Source organism: Molossus molossus, unplaced genomic scaffold (assembly GCF_014108415.1).
Source record: "Molossus molossus isolate mMolMol1 unplaced genomic scaffold, mMolMol1.p scaffold_m16_p_6, whole genome shotgun sequence".
NCBI classification, from domain to species: domain Eukaryota; kingdom Metazoa; phylum Chordata; class Mammalia; order Chiroptera; family Molossidae; genus Molossus; species Molossus molossus.
This window is the reverse complement of record NW_023425399.1, coordinates 96,292,587-96,316,103: the sequence shown is the minus strand read 5'-3', so window position 1 is coordinate 96,316,103 and position 23,517 is coordinate 96,292,587. Positions and strand designations below refer to the sequence as shown.

General features: G+C 34.8%; 1 protein-coding gene across 5 annotated transcripts in view; it reads right to left on the bottom strand.

Annotated features, from left to right (window-relative positions):
* CUNH18orf25 (chromosome unknown C18orf25 homolog) overlaps positions 1-23,517 on the bottom strand; it is an 83,701-nt gene that overhangs the window by 38,752 nt on the left and 21,432 nt on the right. For all 5 annotated transcript variants that reach the window (XM_036244265.1, XM_036244264.1, XM_036244266.1 and 2 more), the window contains exon 2: positions 17,609-18,392. In XM_036244265.1, coding sequence (XP_036100158.1) covers positions 17,609-18,323 — 715 coding nt within the window. In that variant the 5' untranslated portion in view covers positions 18,324-18,392. The remainder of the gene's footprint in view (positions 1-17,608; positions 18,393-23,517) is intronic.

Below are 23,517 nucleotides of genomic sequence, written 5' to 3'. Positions count from 1 at the left end.
TCACCCTTGCCTACAGAGCCCTTCCACTAATACAAGTGCTGTCAGTCTCCCCATATGAATTCTAATTAGATCTAGGAAGCAGGATTCCTCTAGTATCCCCGAGGTACTTGAAAATGTCACTCTTCCTCTTCTCTCTATTGCTAAATCTTAGGCCCCCCAAAAAAGTGGGGTAATGAACCAATACATGGTTTCCCCCTTCAACTCCCATTTCTCTGGCATAGTAACATACAATAAAGCCCAGAGAAAATTCCTTCTCTCCTCCCTACTACAGCCAACCTCCCCAAAACCCTCACTAGGAGAGGAAAAATCTATCTTGCTGCTGCCAAAAGACCCTACACAGGCTCTGTCATACCAGTCATTAAAGGACCAAGGCCCAATGTCATTATCTACATCATCAAGAGATGGTGGAGAGGGTGGAAATCACACACAGCCTCAATCCAGACAGTGAAATTTTTTGAAAAGTTTACCTCAAGAGTTCTTAGCACTTACCTAGTCAAAGTGTCTAAGAAGGACTGTGTGTGTGGCTAAGTGAGGAGAAGAGGAGCAGCTGAATGAGGTGTGGGCTTTAGGGATTAAGAAAAAAGGCAACCTCAAGAGTTGCAGAAGGGAATTTGCATTTTAGGAGACCCTATCTAAGGAAAAAAAGCAGCTTTTTCTCTACACACCAAAATAAAAATTTGTATTTGCAAATGAGAATACTTACAAGAATACATAAGCTCTATTTTTACTATTATCAATAAAAAATAAAAAATATATACATAGGACAATTTGAAACAATAGAAAGCTGGTATTTTCAAAATATCTCTTAGAAAAGTACACCAGAAAAAACAAAAATCTATATAGAAAAGTGCCATCTCTAGAAAAACAGCTTTAAATACAAAAAACTGCATTGTGTATATATTCTAGACAATAACATCATAAAGTGATTTTAGTAAAAAGAAAAATGTCAAGAAGAGAGCTAAATAGACATGAAATACAGTAATATGCACTGAAATTTTGTTTGGGAGTTGTCATTTATAAAACAATCCATGTCTATTTTGTACTTTACCCATTATACTCATCTCAATTACTACAAATTTAGATGTTATAAAGTTTCCAAGGCAGAAAATAAAATTTTGTCTATCCTTATATCATCCTGGTAAATGACAGGTCATTTGTCCACTCAGAAAAGTTACCTATGATAATGATGAAGAGTAAATTTTGGAAGAATCAGAGAAAAGGTAAAAGCAAATATTTAAGATTATCGTGGTAAAAAGTTGATCACAAGAGCCCAGCCTGTGTGGCTCAGTGGTTGAGCGTTGACCCATGCACCAAGAGGCCACCAGCTTGATTTCCAGTCAGGGCACTGGCCCAGGTTGTGGGCCAAATTCCCAGCGGGGGTGGGGGTTGGGGGGGGTCATGCAGGAGGCGGCCAATTGATGTTCTTGCTCACTGATGTTTCTCTCTCTCTCTCCCTCTTCCCCTCTCTCTCTAAAACCAATAAAGAAAAAAAATTTTTTTTAAGTTAATCACAAGAAAAAAAAGCATTTTAAATTATACCCTTCACCAGTAACTACATACTTGGAAAAACTGATTCAAGAGGTTATTCAAGACAACTCAGGTAATTTATATTGATATTCAAGAGAATCTATAAACAGAGAAAACAGGGTACTGGAAAAGGTCACCATCTTTCAATTTATCTTTCTACTTCAGGGACAGATCCATAGCCTGCTACTTTGAGGATTCAGATTTATAGAGAACAAAACTAAAATATTCACACTATAGACACAAAGGAAAAACATAAAAATCAGATATGATTTTAGCCATATCCAAATGTCTGATGTGCCCTGCTAAGGATTCACCCATTCCAGCTTTTTTATTACTCCACAAAGTAGTCTAAATTTTATTTTCCAAATATTCTTCAATTTTTAATAGCATAACCTGTAGGACATAGAAAGGATAAGAATCTTCACCTTTAATGTAAACATTGGTATTCTGTTATCTCCTTTTTCAATATACCAGTTACCAAAAAACTTAAAATTATCCCAGAAAACATGTAAAATCTATCATTAATTATACTAACTACAAACTAATGCCATTTATTTCATTATAGAGAAGCGGGTTTCTTGATTCAGGAACATCTAATGTGGATTAACAACTCATAGGGAATCACTAAAATAACAACACTATCCTCAATAGAGTAACAAGAAACATTTCCTTTAAAAAATTTTTATTTATCTAAGTTAGCTGTTACACTTCAAATTCATAAATAAAAGATGTAAAAGAAATGCACTAAAATAAAAATCACAGTAATTTGATAACATTCTTCCCAAATCTGAAAGTTATAAGTAAGACTTTGTTACCAAAAAATACACTTCCTTATGGATTATTATCCCTTCATTCTAGGGTATTCTATTCTATGTTGTGGTAATTTAATATAATATGAAAAGATCAACTCAATACCAGTAAACTAAAATTTGGTTTAAATTCTCACTACCTTTCCTAAACTTCTGAGGAATTAAAAACAGAATTAAAAATAATTTAAGTCTTTCATGCTGTTTACAATTCATATACTCATAAAACTGTTTTAGACATTTAAAACACAAGTTTTTTATCTATACAATGACTGAGGGCATATATGCCATTTTTGGAGATTTTGAGAGGAATTTTTCTTTGAGAATAATTTTATTTAACAAATTTAATAATGAGATAATTTTAATAAATTGCTGAAATTTTTTCATACTGTTTTTTGCCACACAAAGACTTCACAAGATCTTTTTCATTGTGCCCTTACTGTATGTACCACTTAAAATAATACAATTAGTCCCAAGTGAAACAAGCCAGAGAAAGACAAGTATCACATGATCTCACTTATTTGTGGAATATAATGAACACAGTCTGAAGAACAGGGCAGTACCAGAGACGTGGAAGTAGGGTACAGACCGACAATCCCCAGACAGGGGGGCGGGGGGATAAATCACAGAACTTATATTCATGTGTGCATGACCAATGGACATGGACAATAAAGCTGGGGACAGGGCGGGGAGGGAGGGGGAGGAGGGTGTCAATGGGGGGAAAAGGAGAAACATCTGTAACAAAAATAAATAAAATTTTAAAAATAATATGATTAGGAGACAGTGAAATCAATATAAGCTAAACAAAATATGACAGGTACAATTACTTAAAAGGTCACTGTATGTAGGATAACTTGCCTGTAATTTTTTATTCTAAACAAATGAAGATAGCACAAAGTCTGTATATCATCTTTCCTATAGTTTTCATGTAACCATGCCATTAGGCAAATTCAGTTGATATTAAAAATAAAAAGTATCAGTAATATCAATTTGGGACGCTTTGTTTGTTCAACAAAAGGATTCCTATAGCATTTCTTTCATTAACATGCAGATTTAAAAATGATGTCATTTCTAATATTCTGGCTTGCATACAAATTTATATAATAAGTCTTATGTAAATTGAGATGTACCTATATATTCAGAGACCCTTGCTGTTAAATCTACATACTAGTAGGGAATGACAAAAGCAAAGAAACAAAATAAATTTTTGTATATTCTTTTACTCAGTCTGCTAGTGAAACAAACATAAGATTCAAAACCCTTCACTGACAATTTTAAAAGATAAAGTAGTGTTTTCCCCACCAATTTAATCACCATAACTAGGTTTATATGTGGGCAACATTTTTTTTCTTACATATATTTAGGAAGCCATGAATGGATATTATATTAATGACTAAAATCCATGTAGACTATTGCACAGTTATGTCTCCAGCAACTTTTCAACTATGTTAATAAAAATACAGGATTGATTATTACAGAATTCTGAAGAAGGTCCATACCCCCCACCAGACTAGGTTTATTCCTCTGAATTGGTAACATAAAACCAGACTATTTGCCCTGGCCGGTTTGGCTCAGTGGTTAGAGCGTCGGCCTGCGGTCCTGAGAGACCCGGGTTCGGTTCCCGCTAAGGGCACGTACCTCGGTTGCAGTTTGTCCCCGGCCCTGGTCGGTTGTGCGGGTGGCAGCCACTCGATGTGTTCCTTTCACGTCGATGTTTCTCTCTCTCTCTCTGTTCCTCTCTCTCCCTCTCACTCTACCTGAACAAAAAATGGGAAAATGTCCTCAGGTGAGGATAAAAAAAAAAAAAAAACCAGACTATTCTCTTGGAGCCCCAAAATGACACTATCCTTTATTCTACTTCTAAGATAAACACTTCATGCAAAATATTAAATCTTAAGTTTTTAATTTCACTGTTGTGTTCTAAATTAAAATTTTATTAGTGCTTTTATTATATTGAATAACACAAATAATCAAGATAATTAAGAGAGTTATTTTATTATTATCTAATAAGTAGCTCAAACAACCAGATCATTCTAATCTGCTGGTTAAATTCTCTTAAAATAATTAGGTATCTATTGTCCTAGAACACTGAATTAGTACAAACTAGGCAGAAAGATGTCTGCAGACAGATTATCAGAAAACACATTTACCTTTAGTGAGGGAATAATGCCTTCTTTGAAATACCAGAAACTAAATTCCATATACATGTATTAGAGAAATGAAATAACCCAGATATGGAATTTTATTCCTAAATAAGTAGCATTTCAGTCATGTCTAGATTAATGTTATAGGTTGAAAGAAGTTTCTTTCCAGCATTAACCCTTTATAAAACTACAAGAGTCCAAAGAAGATACACTCCTTCATCCTTCTTAAAATTCTTAAGGGAAGACCACTATGCACTTCTAAAAACACCACCTACATAAAAATACCACCACACAATGCAGAAGTAATTCCCACTTCTTAGCATTAGTATTCATAAGCACTTCTAATCTTAGAAACACAGGTTTTGCCTCACTGAAAAGAGAATTAAATAATGCACAACAGCAGTCGTGTAAAAAAAAAAATTAAAACTACTTCAAATACTTGATGCTTATTTAAATGTCCGTAATACAGAAACAAAATTTTTTGAGACATTTTTAAATTGTGCAGTCTGAAAAAGATGTAATCATTTTAAAGCACAAAACAATACTCCTCAAAACAGCAACACACTTTCAACACCCTGTGAGAAACTGGAAATCAACACAAAACCTGTATATATGTTTCTGCTACACTGTTCTTAAGGTTATACTTTCCAAACCACAAAATATCAAATTGTACATTAAAATAAATTTTAACATTTTGGCATATAGTCTATGAATGTATCAACGTATCCTAATGTTCTGTTTCTTTTACAAAAACCTCTTTCCACAAAATCTTAATCCAAAATTATGTAGAAAGGCTTCCCAAAATTATTAGTATTTTAATATCTTCTAAATATTCATAATATTATTCTTACCTTGAATATCAATTATTAAAATCTATGTTTGAACTCTTGTGCACTGTTGGTGGGAATTGTAAACTGGTGCAGCCACTATGGAAAACAATATGGAGTTTCCTCAAAAAATATAAACAGAACTACCATATAATCCAGCAATTCCACTTCTGGGTCTAGATCCGAAAAAAACAAACACACTAACTGGAAAAGACATATGCACCCCATGTTCATTGCAGCATTATTTACAATAGCCAAGACATAGAAATAACTTGTGTCCATCAATGGATCGATGGATAGATAAAATGTAATGTTTCATAAATATGTATGCACATATATAATGAAATATTATTCAACCATATACAAGAATGAATTCTTGACATTAGTAACAACATGAATGAACCCCTGAGGGCATTATGCTAAGACAAACCAAGACCAATGCCTATGATATCACTTATACAATAAACCCTCAATTTTGCAGACCTCCATTTAACAAACTTCAAATTTAAATATGAAAAGTAACACCCTGTTAATTTTAAAATGCTTTTAACCAAGATTTGCTTATAATTAAGTTAACAAGTAATTTTTTTGTTATTAATTCACTGTTATTTTTAACCAATTTTAGCAAGTAGGCCATATGTTGGAAAAAACACTGTAGTAATTTCACAGACATAAATAAATATTACATGTCTACAATTATAGTCTACATATTTAAATCCAAGAATCACCGCTCATACACAGTCTGGCAAATGAGTAGCACATGATCACACAACACTGAACTCGGTAATCGGTTCTGTTGTCGGTGGCCTGACTTTCTGCAGTAGTTTTAATGTGTGCCAGTGGATCTCCCGACGTGGGCTAAGCCAGCCCCAGGTGCGTGCATTTGTTTACTTTCAGTGACAAGTGAATGGCACAAATTTATGACTGTAATTACTGTAACACATATAAAAAACTTTCCTGTGAAATTAAACTTTCCATACATATTTAATTTTAATTACACAAATGTGTCCACATAAGTAAAAACAGGTAAACTAATAAATTTGTCAACTTTTTAACTACGCATTTGGAAAACCTACATTATTATATAAGACTTTTGGCTTTACCGGGGACCGCCGCACCCCCACACAAATTGGTCTGTTATATCGAGGTTTTACTGTATGTAGAATATAAAAAACATGTTAAGCCAAAAACCAAGCTCACAGATTAGTGGCTGCCAGAGGCAGGGTGCAGCAGGCAGGGGGGAGGGGGAGAGGGGAGGAGGGGTTAAGGAAGGGGTATATGGGTGAATGGAGTCAAAAGTATAAACTTCCAGTTATAAGAGTAAATCTTAAGTTCTTGGCACACAAAAAAATTCTGTAACTATGTGCTGTGACAGATGTTAACTAGACTTACTGTGACTAGACTTATTGTGATCAATTTGCAATATATACAAATATTGAATCATTATGTTGTACACCTTAATTAATGTTGTATATCAATTTTACCTCAATAAAATAAAATACAACCTTTGTAATTTTCCATTGTAATTTTTCATTTTTCTCTTAATGACAAAAGAAAAAAAAAAACTCCAGACGTCTTACTTAGTTATCTAATAACAAAAGTTAGAACATATCCAGTCAATACTAGGACTAATCAGTGTATATGCTAGTCTTTAAAAATAAATTCATATTTTGTTTTAAACATAAAAAGCAACCCGGCCAGTTTGGTTCAGCGGTTAGAGCGTTGGCCCAGGGACCAGAGAGTCTCGGGTTTGGTTCCCGCTAAGGGCACGCACCTTGGTTGCAGTTTGTCCCTGGCCCCAGTTGGGGTCATGTGGGTGGCAGCCACTCGATGTGTCTTTCTCACATCGCTGTTTCTCTCTCTCTCTCTTCCTCCCTCTCTCCCTCCTACTCTGTCTGAAAATAAATGCAAAAATGTCCTTGAGTGAAGATAAATAAATAAAAATAAAAAGCATTCCAGAACATGCTTAATACATCAACTACTAAATCATAAAAAAGAAACCTGTTAAATGCTTGAAGCAGTTTATACATGCATAGAAAAGTAGTCATGTTAACATGCTGAAATTAAACTAATATTTTCTTTTGTCTAAAATTCCATGTCTAATAAAATCTGTGACCCCAGGAAAAAGCTGAAGACAGAACAAACTTTCCTGAAAACATCTCAATTTCAAGTAAAGGTTATGGAATTAGTTAAAATTTGGTCAGTCATCCAAAACCAATATGCTCTTCTCTTGGTATAAAACTTACTTTTTAAAAAATATTAGCTGAAGTAGTTTAAAAGTATTGCACAATCATTTCAGAGAAAAATCTATTGGTTATAATAAACTTATTTGTTTCATGGTGAAAATTCATACTAATGTTATGCAAGGGCTTAGTATATTATGTCAAGAAATTTATTGTGAATTGCATTGGTGTTCAAACCTTACTCCATTTGTCAAATTTTACATCAAGAAAATCTGACAGTCATTACACAATGACCAGTCTTTTTCATCAATTCATACATATGTCCTTAAATGAGAACTGAGCATATTAACATGCCTTGGGCAGAGATAACTCCCAATTCTCATACACCAAGTTCTAAAAAGAAAACACCAAATCACAGTTATTTTTCAGGTCAAACTAGAAAAAGAAAAAAAAACAGGCTCAGTCTATTACAGTTAATTACGAGCTGCAAATATTTGGATAAAGAACTGAATAAAAATGTGGTGACAGTTTTTCTGAGTAAAGTTACCGATAAATTATTAAAATAAAGGTCTTGATTATTTATATATGAAACTCCAAATATACTACCTATCCTTCCTCTTATAAAACACAGTATTAGATTTTTTTCCAAAGTTGTAACTTCATTAAATAGTACAATAATTAACCCTTTTCATATTGAGAAATGATTGTTATCAATCTGAAGGGAAATAATAAAATTTTATTATAAGTAAATCCAGTAGAAAGCAGTTTTTAAAAAACCAGTTAGTATTAGCAAAGTTATGTATTCCTATTGAAAAATTTCATCCTAATTTAGCTGTTTCTCACAATATTCCATACCAGTATTTCCCAATCCTAAACTACATATACAAACAAGTATGTTGTAAGACTTTCAATCTTGTGATATTTTCTTCCCTTTGACACACTCCATGGGAATTTTAACATGCTGAAGGCCATTTATTTTCAGTCCATGAACTGAAAACAAAATTAAATTGGTAGTACATTAGCTAATACATCTAACCACTAGTAACTTAAAAATCCATTCAATACATACCCTTTATAGAGACCATGTCATCTCTCTCCTCTAGAGTACCCTTTACACATCACAGGGTACCAAACAATTTCACTGGATGATGTCTGCGCCAGGCTATTCAGGCACTGAGCTTCAAATTAAAGCTCAAGATAAAAATTCACCTATGTAGCAAGGAAAAATACTATTTTTCTCATGCATAATACCAAATGCCAGTCTAATCTGCTTTCCTTGCAGTATCTTGCACAGTAGGTACAGGGTATATTATTTGCTCAAAAATTAATTCACTCTTGCCCTGGCCAGTTTGGCTCGGCGGTTGAGCATCGGCCTGCGGACCAGAGTCCTGGGTTCGGTTCCCGCTAGGGACACGTAACACAAAAAAGAAAAAAAAATTCATTCATTCTTCCTGCATACAAATACAATATTATAATTTATTAAAGGCCAGGAACAAAGGCCTAGTTCATCAAGTGATATATGGAAGAATGACATAAAAACATTCATGCAGTATTATCTAGTCATAATCTCCAGAATAAAATTAATTATGTGATTTCCCCCCACTGGAATAGAAGCAAGTCACAGAGTTTATAGAAAATAAATGCTAAAAGGAGTTAAACTACTTACCCATTTGGATTTACTAAGATTCCCTATTTTATACCTTATTTACATTTTACTTATATTTTAAAATGAGGATCACTGCTATTATCATATAAATATGATACTAGTTCCAACCATATGCAACTCAAGCTAATATCTGTCAGACTCTGCTTTGTTTTGAATATCTAATTTTTTAAAAAGAAATGGTTTACTATTATAACTTTTAAAACATCATCAAAAGAAACTTACAATGGGCAAATGCATATTACTTCTTACATAATTCAAAAAGCAGATAGTTAACACAATTAATTTTGTGATAGATTCAAAGATTATTCTGAAATATTTTCAGCAAAGTTAACTGAAAAACTATGAGAAGTCTTTGGGAATTCTCATGTACCGTCAACATTCCGGCAAGTCACATAAGAATCAAAGGGCTTCTGTGGCAGTTCTTGGGAACCAGGCATCTGCGTGTAAGCACCTGATGGGGTGATATGGGAAACGCTTTGGCCAATTAGCTGCATTTTCAGTTCCCTGGGTTCCAGTAGCGGCTTGTTCTCTTCACCAGTGTCAAGACGAGTTAACTTTTCCATCCACACTTGGAACTTCTCCTCTGTCTGCCTCTGCATCTCGGAAAAACATCTCATGGCCTCTTCTAGGACACTGCCTATGCAGTTCCTATCACACACAGCACCCCTGTCAAGTAATTCTGGAATTTCCCTGGGCGCTCCTTCAGATCCCCCAGCACGACTGAAGTCAGCTTTAAAGACATTGAGGCCATTTGATAAAACATCATTATCAGAAAATTGTATTTTTATTAAGACATGCTTATTCAGGAAAATAGCATAAGCATTAATAAGAACAGCCATATAAATGAAACATTGATAAGCAGCACTTAAATTAACCAAACTAAAATAAAATAACTAAGATATTACCATTTTTCATAGCTTCTATGTATCTTGGGAACACGTATTTTGTAACTATATAACTATTAATCTATAACAGTAATTTTAACCCTGTGCTAAACACATAAAAACTAGGAGTGGTTTAACAAATACCAAAACCTAGGTGGGCTCCAAGGCATTGTAGGTTTGTTTTGTTTTAAGTTCCCCAGGTGATTTAAATGTATAACCTTTGGTTGAGAACCACTATATCCTTGAGTATTTTTATTGCTTTGACTTTAAAATTCTAAAAGTCGTTTTGGCAGCTGACCCATAATAAATCAGTATACAATAATTCTTAGCAGACAGTCTCATCAAATGCTCATTTTAAGTTTTACAAATTCCTTATGGAAAACCACATAAAGGATATACACAATCCACGTATATCTCTCAGTCAGCTTTTTACAAAGTCTAGTCTGTGCAAGGTGTTACAAGGTATGCCTCAAAAAAAAAACAAAAAAACAAGTTTTGTGGTTAAGTTTGTGATATGCTACAAATCATATCCTCCCACTCTGGAGAGCACATTAATGCCTGAGTTGTCTTGCAGTAAAGAAACCTGTTTCCACATGTTCCAGCACTTCCCAAATGTGTGCATAGCATACAGGTAGTAATATCCAGTAGAACACTGGTTTCATAGGATTCAGTTTAGGATATGCTCCTCTACATATACTGTTTTATCCTTGAAGTAGGCCAGGTCATCTTTGGTTTGGGTCTCTACAAAAAAAATAATTATACTGAGCTCTTCATTTCTTCAGGGAGCTACAAAAAAATGTTACCTCCTCAGACCACTTTGACTACACTATTTAAAATGGCTTTGCCATCCCATTCCTAGTCTATCTTTATCTTGTATATCCTGCTTTATTATTCATAGTATATATTCCTACCTGATAGCATATGATAAATGCACTTATTGTTTGTCTTCTCAAAAACAAAAAAATTAAGTTCCATGAGGGTAGGGACTTCACATTCACAGTTGCGTTCCCAATGTTCAAATATTTGCTGAATAAATGAATGACTGATGGAATCAATCAATCTTGGCCTTATACCATCTACTTGTATCATGAAGTCTTATATAAAGGACAATCCTATGAAATGCTCAATTATAATTAATCCCAGGTATTTTTCAAAATATGGTTCACTTTATCTCATAGTGGCTTTTTATGAAGATGCAAAAGAAAAATTTATCAATTCTCAGTGTTAAGTGTTTCTCTTAGACAATGAGAACTGTTTAGTCCATCATGCTAACTCTTTTCAATCCCTAAAAAGCTATAAGACAAATGTCTAGCCCCATTCTACCTAGCAAAGAAAAACCTCATGAAGTTTGTTAACAACCTTCCCAATAACTTCATCTTATTTCTTTCCCCCTGATTATTCCATCCCCTTTCTTGTTATTTTTTTAAATCATTTTTATACATAAACTTCCTCTAGAAGGATGTACCTTTCTCCCAGAGGACAGTATATTTAACTTATGGAAAGACTAAGTGGAATTTAAAGAGTAAGCTTCCATTAAGCAGTTTATTACCATTTTTAATGCTGGGTTAACTTAATTATATAGGACAGGAAATCTGTTGGCTACTCCATCTGTTGCAGATTCTGGCATTGCTTATTTTTCAACAAACAACGAAAAATGGTACGTAAAAGCTGAATTCAGAAAATGTGAAAATACTTATGCTGGATAAGACACAGCCTCATAAAAATGTCTACCAGCAATAAACATGGATAAGCAAGGCAGTTCCAGATCTTAAAAACAGGGATCAATTATACATTTGTCAAAACCCATAGTGTATAGTACACCACCATAAGTAAACCCTAATGTGAACTATGGAATCTGAGTGACAATGATGTATCAGTGTAGGTTCATTGATTGCAACAAATTTACGGCTCTGGTGAGAGTCAATGATAGTGGGGGAGACTGCGCATGTGTGGGGGCAGGAAGTACCTGTATATGTGAAATCTTTGTATACCATCTGCTCAATTTTGCTGTAAACCTAACTGCTCTAAAAAATTAAATCTATTAAAAAAACAAAACAAAATACCAAACCAAGGACCATATTTTCACCTTAAACACACATACGTTCTTTTATTGATACTAAGATATATCCTACTTTGAAAAAAAGAATTATATCAAAAGCAAACCTTACGCTTTTGCATATACAAAGTTAATATAGGTAAACTCACTTCAGGAAATAAGTTAGAAAAGCATGCTGAAAATAATACTTTGGTGCTTTAACATTCAAGATTGCCAAAGGATAGCCTCCAGTAAGATATCAAAGCTTCTAAATTTAAGGTAACATTATCCGGACATTGTAGCATAGAGAAAACCACATTTAAACAATGCATGCTTTTAAAATTATCACTTAAATGGAGTAAAAGAGCTTATTTTTATTAATATAGAACTGTGCTGTGGTTTTTATAAGATTTTTTTAAACTAGACTCCACTGTTCAGAATTTGATACCCATTAGCAGTAACAGAACTTAACTGAACCAGACTACCAGTTTCACAATTGATATTTAGCTATGACTTAAAATATCACTGGCTCAACTGAGTTCTCAGCCCTGGCTGCTGACTGTCATCACTGGGAGAACTTTAAATATGCTGATGCCTTTATGCTAAATGAAATAAGTCAGACAGAAAAAGACAAATACTGTATAATTTCACTTATATGTGAAATTTAAAACTGAACTCAAAGAAATAGAGCAGATTGGTGGTTGAGGGAAGGCAAATGAAGGTGATCAAAGGATATGAACTTCCAGTTACAAGACAAGTAAGTTCTAGGGATGTAATGTATAGCATGGTGATTATAGTTAACAATACTTACTGTATTATCTATCTGAAAGTTGCTAAGACAGCAGATCTTAAAAGTTTTCAATATACTCACACATCATAACTATGTGAAGTGATAGACAAGGTGTTAACTGACCTTGCAGTGGTAATCACTTCACAATATAAACATTTACCAGATATTCATATTGTACACCTTAAACTTATAGTGCTATATATATGTCAATTATATTGCCAAAAAGCTGGGGGGGGGGGGTGTGCTGATACCTGGGTCATACCCAGAGATTCTTATATAATTGGTCTGGAGTGGGGCCTGGGCATCCAAAATTTTAAATGCTCCCCAGATGATTTATATATATATATATATATATATATATATATATATATATATGGCCAGATTGAAAACTGCATGGATTTTACCTACCTCATTTGCATTTACTAAACTGAAAATAGGCAGTTATCACCTGATTACTCCGTCTCAGTTGTTTTGTTATCAATGTATTATTGAGTCTCCTAAAATATTACCAGATTATAAAAGTGGGGATGTAGGACTTTTAGCCACTTCATATTCAATCTAAGAAAAAGGCTGCAGTATTCCCAGTGTAGGTTTCTGGTCTTATCATCTACCATGAGACCCCAACTGTTTAAATTAATATTAAATTTTTCCCAAGTAATACAATCCCCAATAGGTTAAGAACCCTCAAAAATTATAAGAAAAACAAATGTGGCAGGAAAACATGCAGAGAACATGAATGGACTGTTTACCAAAAGGATATAAATGGCCAAACATGATTTTTCAATTTCACTCATGATCAAAGAAATGCAAATTAAGATACAATTCTTCCATCAAATCAGCAATTTTTAAAAAAACACTCAATAGCAAGAATGTAATACAATAAATATTTAAGCTCCTAGATGGAATAAACTTAGTATATTCTTTAAAAGCAATCTGGCAGTATGCATCAATAGCCTTAAAGTGTTCATACCCTTTTTAATAAGAGCAAAAACTAAAAACAGCCCGAAGAAACATCGTTAGGAAAGTTCTCTTAGCTAAATTATTTTTTAAATATATTTTAGAGAGAATATTGTTTTTGTTAAATGCTCAAATTGCAATTAAGAGGGAAAGGAAAAAGAATTATTATGTATACATAATATATTAATTTTTGTTATATATTACAGAAGGCAGCATACTCAATGTTAACAAAAGCAGGATTATGAATGTTTTAATCTGCTTCACAGTTTTCCAGTTTCAAAAAGTCTACAAAGGATTTACTTCAAAAACTTTTGTTTTTAAATTTCCAAGCAAGAGTTAATTGATCAAGCATAAGTCTCAACCTCAGAAGAACTGTGAGGTAAAATGACAGCTTATCATGATGCATTTCAGTGTACAAATGTGTATGGTGAATAATGGGTGGTGAGATCCTGGTTTCAATGGGGCTAAGCTGTTCTGTCCTAATCACAGTTTTAGAATTCAGGTGATCTCAGACAGCTGTCTTCAACAGCCTCCCTGACATGCTCCAAAATAGACCAATTAGATTTTCTAAATGCAAACCAGACAAGGCAACTGACCCTTACCTACCAAGGTGGGTACTATTTTTGGAACCGCAGTCTAAGTAGGCATTTATATGGTGACTATTAAACCAAACAAAAGCAGGTTATTTTAGCCAAGACAAAGTGAAGCAACCCTATGGTTTTAATCTAGGGTAAATATTTATGAAAAATAACAGTTACTGAAAAAACTTCTCCTCACTGCCATGTACACTGATGATGAACATAAGTTAGTCTGTTCAGAGAATTTTTTGAACTGAATGAAGTCTGATGTCCATTATTCATAGTCACAAATCAAGATTTTCTGCAAAAGCAGAATTTACAGATCTAGTCTCAACTTAAAGTGATTTTACAGAGAGAAATACCTACCACCACCACCACCCTCCCCGGAGAAAAAAATGTTCTTGTAAAACTGCTGAGTGATTAATAGTATTTTAAAAATCATCAATAAAAATAAATGAGACATTTGATAACAGCCTTGAACACTCAAGACCACCACACAGTATTTTTATATTAATATGTGCTACAAAATACTCTATTTTCGCTCATCGCCAAATCCTCAAATGAAAGAACTGCCAAAATTATCTTGGTATGATACCTCCAAACAGATTCATTCTTAAAACAGTAATATAGTTTCAAAAACTTCAAGAGAATGATCCAGTGTGCATACTAAGCTACCCGCTAGTTAACTGTGAACTAAAAAAAAGGTTTTCATAAACACCTGTTGTCCAAATCCTAAGCTCAATTATTAAGCATTATCATGCACTATATATTACTTATTTTTACTCTTAAAAAAAAAAACACATTAATTGTTAAATTTGGCATAAGGGAACATTTAGCATAATTCCTTCAACATTTAAGCTGCTGCCCAACAAAAGCTTCTAAATGAAGCATTTTATGAATTATTAAATTACCTTGATAAAGCAAGAATCTCAGTTTTTACTTTTCCTCTTGGTTTCCATTCTGTGTAAACAGCTGGATTCAAATTACAACATCTAAGAGATTCTGTTAGGCATGTCCAGTTTAAGGTTCACCTGAATGTCCATGTTGTTGCAGTCAAGTCAGTTCAAAATTTATCCCATTCTTTATAATTTACACAACTTTTCAACTGCCCTATTAAAAGGCTGAGTATATCCCCCTTCTCCAGTCATGTGACTGAGGAAACGGTACAAATTATTATATCAAAAATACACAATGCCACAATTTCTCTGGGGTAACAATATGGTCAGTTGAAATGATATTTCAACTTAATATTTAAATTTAGGCTGTTCTATCTTTGCTGCTTTGCATAATTCTAGAAAGACCATTCATATTTGTCTTACGTGAACAGCACCTCCTGAAACTGCAGAGCACAACCTAGGCAGTCATATACATGCAGCGACCCTGCACCTTACCTATACCATTTGATTCTCCATGATTACCTTAGAAAACTCGACGTATTTTCAAAAGCCAAAACTTACTAAATGGTGTGAATAACAGAAACTAACTTATAGATCCAGATAATTTACTTTGAGGTTTTGGTTAGTATACAATTCAGAATAGACAAGAAACAAACCTATGATGTTGAGGTTTTAAACACTGATCAAAGTAGTCAAAGAGTAAAGAGGTTTGGAAAATATGAACAAAGCACACCTAACCTATGTAAACCAAACAGAGAGACTACCCATGAAGATATTTCTCATGCTACCTCTACAATAAGGTCTATCTTCAAAGAGATTTTTGTTCATCCACCTTCTTCTCCCTTCCCATAAAAAGGCAAAGTATTGGGGTAGTTACATCAAATTTTGTTTAGTGAGTGAAATCAAGCACTGTATCAAGAGATCCATCATGATCTTGATTAACAGATTAGTGCAAAACATAAGAATGCATGAACAATTTTACAGGCATTAAAAGCTTTCTTAAAAAATGAGTGCAAAACTGAAATATACCTAGAACCTGCTTTAGAACAACCTCAAAGTCTGCTTCTCTCATGCATTCAACTGATGAACTTCAATTAAATCCCCTCCCCATTAATTTTAACACAAAGAACTACCATAGGAATTCAATAGCTATTAAAATAGTAAGCATTTCTAATGACTGTAAAACTATTTAATATGCCATATGAATGAGACTTTATTATAAATTGAATACCTATAAAGTGCTTTAAAACCAATCATTCTTGTTGAGTTTATATAAGTTTGGTTAGCTACAGGTTTAATTAACCAATATTTTTTCTTCAAATGTTCTTCATATATCAGCAATATGTTGTTTTTATGTGTAAAAACAAACAAACAAAAACCTTTCAGGAAACTAAGAGGAAAAACATGGTCACCCATAAAACTTTGAAAACCAAAACTTCCCCCTTTAATGTAGTAAACAATGCTGTCATGTAGTTTACAGAATGTTCCCAATCATAAGAGTCTCTTTAATAAATGAGAACTCACCAATTAAAAACAATTCAGACCTCATCTTTCTTCTACTAACAGATCTCAAGACTGCCTTTGTAGTGCATAGTACCAGGTATGATAATATGGAGAAATCAGGTATGTCAAACGTAATAAATTAAACCCTTATACCAGTGAAAAGCTGAACAAGCAGATTTCTATCAAATTTTTTAAAGTTTCAGAGAGTAAGGGGGAAATTTTGCAAAAAAGCATTCTTTTCAGTGAGAGTGACAACTTAGAAAAGAAAAATGTGCAAGAAGAATAACTAGCTTATCATGCACTGAAAGAGGAAAAACACATAAAACTACTGTTTTAGGAGAAACAGTTATTAGAAAATTTTAACGAAAGATAAAACATGTTATTTCAGACACCATGAGCTCGAGTGCAGTGGCTATATAATAAAGCAATGTGCCTATTCCTGAGGATAATGTACTTAGTAATAATGCTGAGCAGTGAGTATTAAACCTAAGCAGTGCTAAAAAAAGGCAATGATGGAAGTTCAGGTAATGTGTTACAGAGAAAGAGACACGAGAAAGAAATTCCATTACTTAAAAATAATCTTGTCCCTATCATTAACCATTTAAATATTTTTTGCTAATGTGCTAAAGTGCACTGAAAACCTCAGAACAGGTTTTTTAAATTGGCCATGTCTTGTTAATACACTGCAGTCTTCAAATTTACACAGAGCTGCAGGTCTCCTGGATTTTTTCAAGTGTCACTCATTTAACTGAGCCTGACAGCTGAGAAACGCCATCAGGTGCTCTACAGTCAGTTTAAAAAACATCCTCTACCTGGTATTTCTGCAGTGATTGTCTTGCTGCTCCCTGAAACCTCTTCATCATCATCTGATGAGCTTGTACTTGAGTCACAAGTCAGGTCACTATCACTGGTACTACTGTCCTGCAACAGGTTATATTTCTTACGCGCAGCAGCCTCCCGTTTCTGCCTCAGTAGCCTGATTCTCTCCTTTTGCTTTTGGCTCCGGTGACCTTTCACCTTGGCAACTCGGCCATTCTGTTTATCACTGGACTGCCGGTTTTTCTTGGCAGCCATAGTGGATGTTTCACTTTCAGATCGGGACCGCCGAGACTTGCGCCCAATTGTGGCACCAGACACCCCGGAAGGGTCTCCTTCTACAGCTGTTTCTGCCTGGGACGGTTCATTCTCTTCTGCAGAAGACAACGTATCTGAATCAGCCAGGTGACCACTAGAGGAAGGGGAAAGCATGCAGTGATTAGAGGAGTCACTCTCATAAACTCGACCAGTTGTTGGCTTGTCGCTCTCTGTGGATGCTAACTGAGACTCAGAAGAGTCCCTTCTCAGTTCCATCAACAAGCAGGGCATTGAAGAAAGAACTGTAGAATCTACTACACCATCTTTCTGAACTTGAGATTCCAGTTCTACAGATCCATCTTCCTCCTTAGTTGTCTCTTGTTTGGATGTTTTTGGTGGGACTTCGGACTCAATGAGTTCTTCGACTTTTCCCACTGCCTCCTCCATCTTCATTTCACACTCTTGAGTTAATCATGGAGCAAGGTCTAGGAAACTACGTCAAAGATGCAACAGGAAAGCAACCTGGATAAAAATACATAAAATCAATAAAGAGAAATGGCAAATTATTTAATTAACACAACATGCCCACCTTTCTAAGTGGGTAGCAAAAGTTACCATCATATAGGCTTTTAAAATACATGTTATCACCCTGGCCAGTTTGGCTTAGGGGTTAGAGTGTCGGCCTGCAGACCAGAGTCCCGGGTTCACTTCCCACTAAGGGCACGTACCTAGGTTGCAGTTCGTCCCCAGCCCCAGTTGGGGCTATGTGGGTGGCAACCTGTCAATGTGTCTCTCTTACATCGATGTTTCTCTCTCTTTTCCTCCCTCTCTCTCCCCTACTCTATCTGAAGATAAATGCAAAAATGTCCTCGGTGAGAATTAAAAAATAAAATAAAATAAATGGTATCTTCATATACTCAACAGTCAAATTCAAAGGACTTATTACTATTAAAATACTAGCACATACAGCTACCAAAAATGGCACAATATTAATTCTCTATTCCTGAACTTGCAAGGCCAGCAAGCATCCAAACAAGGATTTTCAACTTTATTTATTTATTTGGTATGTTCCCCTAGCGGGAACCAAACCCAGGACTCTCTGGTCCACAGGCCAATGCTCTAACCGCTGAGCCAAACCGGCCAGGGAGGAATTTTCAACTTTAAAACTTAATTTAATGTGTTTAAGAAAGAGATCCTCAAAATTCTGATATAGTTAATATGTACACTTTGACTTTAATATAAATGAAAAAGAATGCTTAAAAAACTGGTCTAGAAAACAAGTTAAATGAAATGATTACTTTTACACTCAAATCATCAAAGAAAGACAAAGGGGGTAGATACAGTGAAGTAGCATCCAATGTGCCCTTGTGTTTAAAAAACAAAAAAACCTTCAACTAGGTGCATTTTGCAAATGCGTGACCAAAGTAATTATATGCATCAAACATGTCTGCCATTCCTCTCAATAGGAGTTACTCTTAGAGGGCATTAAGATGAAAGGCCCAACTCTGCTATTTCCTCACTACTCCTAGTTCCCACAGACCTCTCATCATGCTGAATGTAAGTCTAGTGTTTAAACATGTTTTATTTACTAAACAACAGCCACTAAATACTGATCAACTACTTTGTAAATACAGAAAATCTAGTGCACTCTATTCCAAGAATGTCTTAAGGGGTTTAAGAGACAACACTCTATACACATTTTCCACCTTATATACTAACATTAAAACCTAACACTCCTAACCCACTGTGTGTGCTACAATTCCACTTAATCATGCAGAACAGGGCATAATCTTTAGCCCACAGGAGTTGTGACTTACACAGTGCAAATTCCATTAACTGATAGTTTTTAAGAGGATGCTAAGAATGTACAAAGCAAGTAAATACCTCACCCTATACATGTGATGTTAGGGCAATCATCATGACGTCCCATAGGTCACACACACCTATTAAGCTAGACAGTATACTTAGTCAGGTGCAATAAGACATCTCCATCAGCCAGGCCGGGTAGTTCAGTTGGTTAGAGCATTGTCCCAATACACCAAGATTTCCGGTTCAATCCCCAGTCAGGGCACATACAAGAATCAACCAGTGAATGCATAAATAAGGGGAACAAGAAATCGATGTCTTTCTCTCTCTCTCTCTCTCAAATCAATCGATAAATGTCTTTTAAAAAGACATCTCTACCACTTTACTCCTGGTTATTTGATAGTTAAATATATGGTAGGCAGCAACTAGAAAATATCTGAAAAATCCTTTTATTAATTTAATATGCCACGCCTACCTTTTGTTTAGTATAAACATAAATTCTCTATATACCTGGGGTTTTTTTGTTTTTTTTTCATGGCCCTCTTCTCAGCTGCTAATAAAACAGGCTATTCGGATGGAGTTTCCTTAACAAGTTCATGAAAAACAAAACATTCACAGCCCCTAGAAACATTTATCAATTTAAAACAATCCCATGTGGCCCTGGCCAGTTTAGCTCAGTGATTAGTCGGCCCTCAGACCAAAGAGTCACGAGTTCTATTCTGATCAAGGGCACATATATCAATCAGCCCTGGTCGGGGTCGTGCAGGAAGCAACCAGTCAATGTGTCTCTCACATCAGTGCTTCTCTCTCTCTCTCTCTCTCTCCCCCCTCCCCCCCTGCACCCACTCTATCTGAACATAAATGGAAAAATATCCTCTGATGAGAATAAAAAATAAAAAATAAAAATCCCATGTGTAACCTATTTCATAAGCATATTTACATCATTATTAATTTTTAAATTAAATAAAAACAAGCATAAAAGCTATTCCTAACATTATTACAAAAGGAATGTTACATCTCTGAAAGTCAACAGGGGTAAAAGTTAAACCAATAAACTGTCAGTGTCACAAATGAAGCATGCTGGCAACACAAACAGGAAATAAAATATTCATAGATATGAAATACCCATGGGTATGAGGAATAAACCAAGATTTTCTAACTGAATTAAAATGAGAATTAATTCTTCTGTAGAGAATGAACTTATGTATTCTGGACTCAAGCTGCTTCTTAAAGCTGAAATATCTAAGAAATGTATGAAATTAACATCAGCCATAAAGCACAAGTGTCAAGTCTCATTTAATGTCTGAAAGCAGAAGGTGCAGGAGTTTATTCAAACTACATAATATAGGGTTGAAAACTAAACTTATTAAAATGACCACAAAATTCATTTCTTCTGTAAATAAATTGCATAGGTAACACAAATGAATCTAGACTGTTTTTCCTTGCAACAAACCATGACATTATTAATGTCTTTCAATGACACACCAATCAAATAATTATCTTGCATTTCACATTTCTCCAATTTAAGTGTTTAAAATGTATAATGACTTCTGCTGCCAAAAAAAAACACTTAAATAAGTCCAAATCAATTATAAATCATAAATAGGGCACAAATAATTAGTTTATCATGGTTTATCAATACAATGAGACCACAAAGAATGAAAAGATTCTCTATATAATAATATGGAGCAATTTTCAATACATAATGTTAAATAAACAAAAATGGCACACTAGCCCAGCCAGTGTGGCTCAGTGGTTGAGTGTTGTTCCATGCACCAAGAGGTCACTGGTTTGATTCCCAGGTTGTGGGCAAAATCCTCAGTGGGGGGCATGCAGAAGGTGGCTAACTGATGTTTTGTCTTATTGATGGTACTCTCTCTACCTCCCTCTCCCTTACTCTCTCTCTAAAATCAATAATGAAAAAAAATTTAAAAAGGTCCATTATACCATTTGTGTAAATAAGGAACAAAATTATATGTAAGTCTGGCTGTAGATGCACAGTCTCTCTGGGAGGATACTTAAGAAAACACTAACACAAGCTGCTTTGGCAACAAAAGAGAATAAATGAGGAAACAGGAGTCAAAGAATTCTTACTGTATATAGTTCTGTACCCTTCAATTTTATATCATGTACAAGTATTATCTATTAAAAATCCACTCTAACATAATAATCTATTGAAAAATCTTCCAAAGTAAAAGGAGTTATGCTTCTGCTCGTGACACCAAATACTAGTCAGGTCAAATGTGGTCCGTGAATTCTATAAGAATTTCCCTCTATAGTGGAATTTTGTTATAATTCATAAAACACAAGGGAAAAAAGTCATAGGAAGTAGAAATACAAGCTCTGACATCACTCCCTGCAGTGAAATAAAAATAAAGTGCCCCATACACAGGGGGGAAAGATGTCCTATATACAGATTAATCTTCCCAATCAGATTATTTTTTGCATATATTGTTTTTGGTGGGGGGGGGGTAGTTCTGGTAGAGGTAGTCAAAAGTAGATGGCAATAAAGAATGATAAAATTATCAAATGGCATTTTATTAATGGGATAAAAGACCCTTAACCCTCTGGTTTATTGTTCATGGAAAATTTACTATGAAATAGGATTAAAATAATACTTCCCCCAGTGCTATTCTTCCCTCCAGTCTGAAGGTAATCCTCTTCTATATAGATATGATACGATATGAGATATGATATGATATGACATGACCTGACATGACATGATATGATAATCATTCTCCTCTCACCTCCCTAGAACCTTAGTGATTACTCCTTGGCACTCATCAATATCTCACACTCAACTGGACATCCATCCATTCATTCATCTGTTTATTCATTTTTAAAAATCCTCCTTCTGCATACCATCCCAACCTCCCCTCTCCCCCTTCAGGGACCACTCTTCTTTCAAAGCCAAGCTTATTAAGAGAGTTGTCTAAACACCCTACATCTATTTCTTTACCTCTCACATTCCCTCTTCAACCCAGTCCCATCTGATATCTGCTTCTATAAAACCAGTAGAACAGCCTGGCTGGTGTGGCTCAGTGGACTGAACATCGTCCCATGGACTGAGAGGTTCTGATTTGATTCCCAATCAGGGCACATGCCCAGGTTGAGGGCTCGATTTCCATTGGGGGGCATGCAGGGGGTGGCCAACTGATGTACTCTCTCTCATCGATGTTTCTATCTCTCTCTAAAAAAAAAAAAAAAAAATCAATAAAAACATACTTAAAACCAGTAGAACAGTTCTTACCAGGGTCACTAAAGATCCCCATATCTCTAAATCCAAGACACAGTTTGGTCTTCATCTTACTTAATGTCTAAGCAGTATTCTAGGCCTAACCAGACTCCCTCACCTCCTTGAACTTTCTTTGGCTCCCAGGTCTCCTACTCTTCTTGCTGTTCCGCAGCCTACTGTGTAGGCTTAACTTCCTCTACCAAATCTCAGTAGTTAATCCTAAGGCTAGGTCCTTTACTTACCCACCCAAGTGACCTCTTCTACACCTAGTTTCCAATACCATCCCTATATTAGTAATTTTGTTACTCCATCTTACACCTCTGAGCTCTATACTAGTCCATCCAAATAGCCACCTGACATCTTTATTTAGATTTCCAAGGGCACCACAATCTCTTCATGTCTAAAACAAAACTAGTTACCTGACTCCTCCTTAACTTCCCTAGCTCAATAAATACCACCACTATTATCTCAATTGCTCTAGTCAAAAACCTAAGGGTTGCCTTTGATAATGCCTTCTCCTTTACTCAGTGTATCCCATCATTCATTAATTCCTATTAATCTTACCTCCTTAAATTTCTAACTGGTCTACTATTCTACATTTCCATT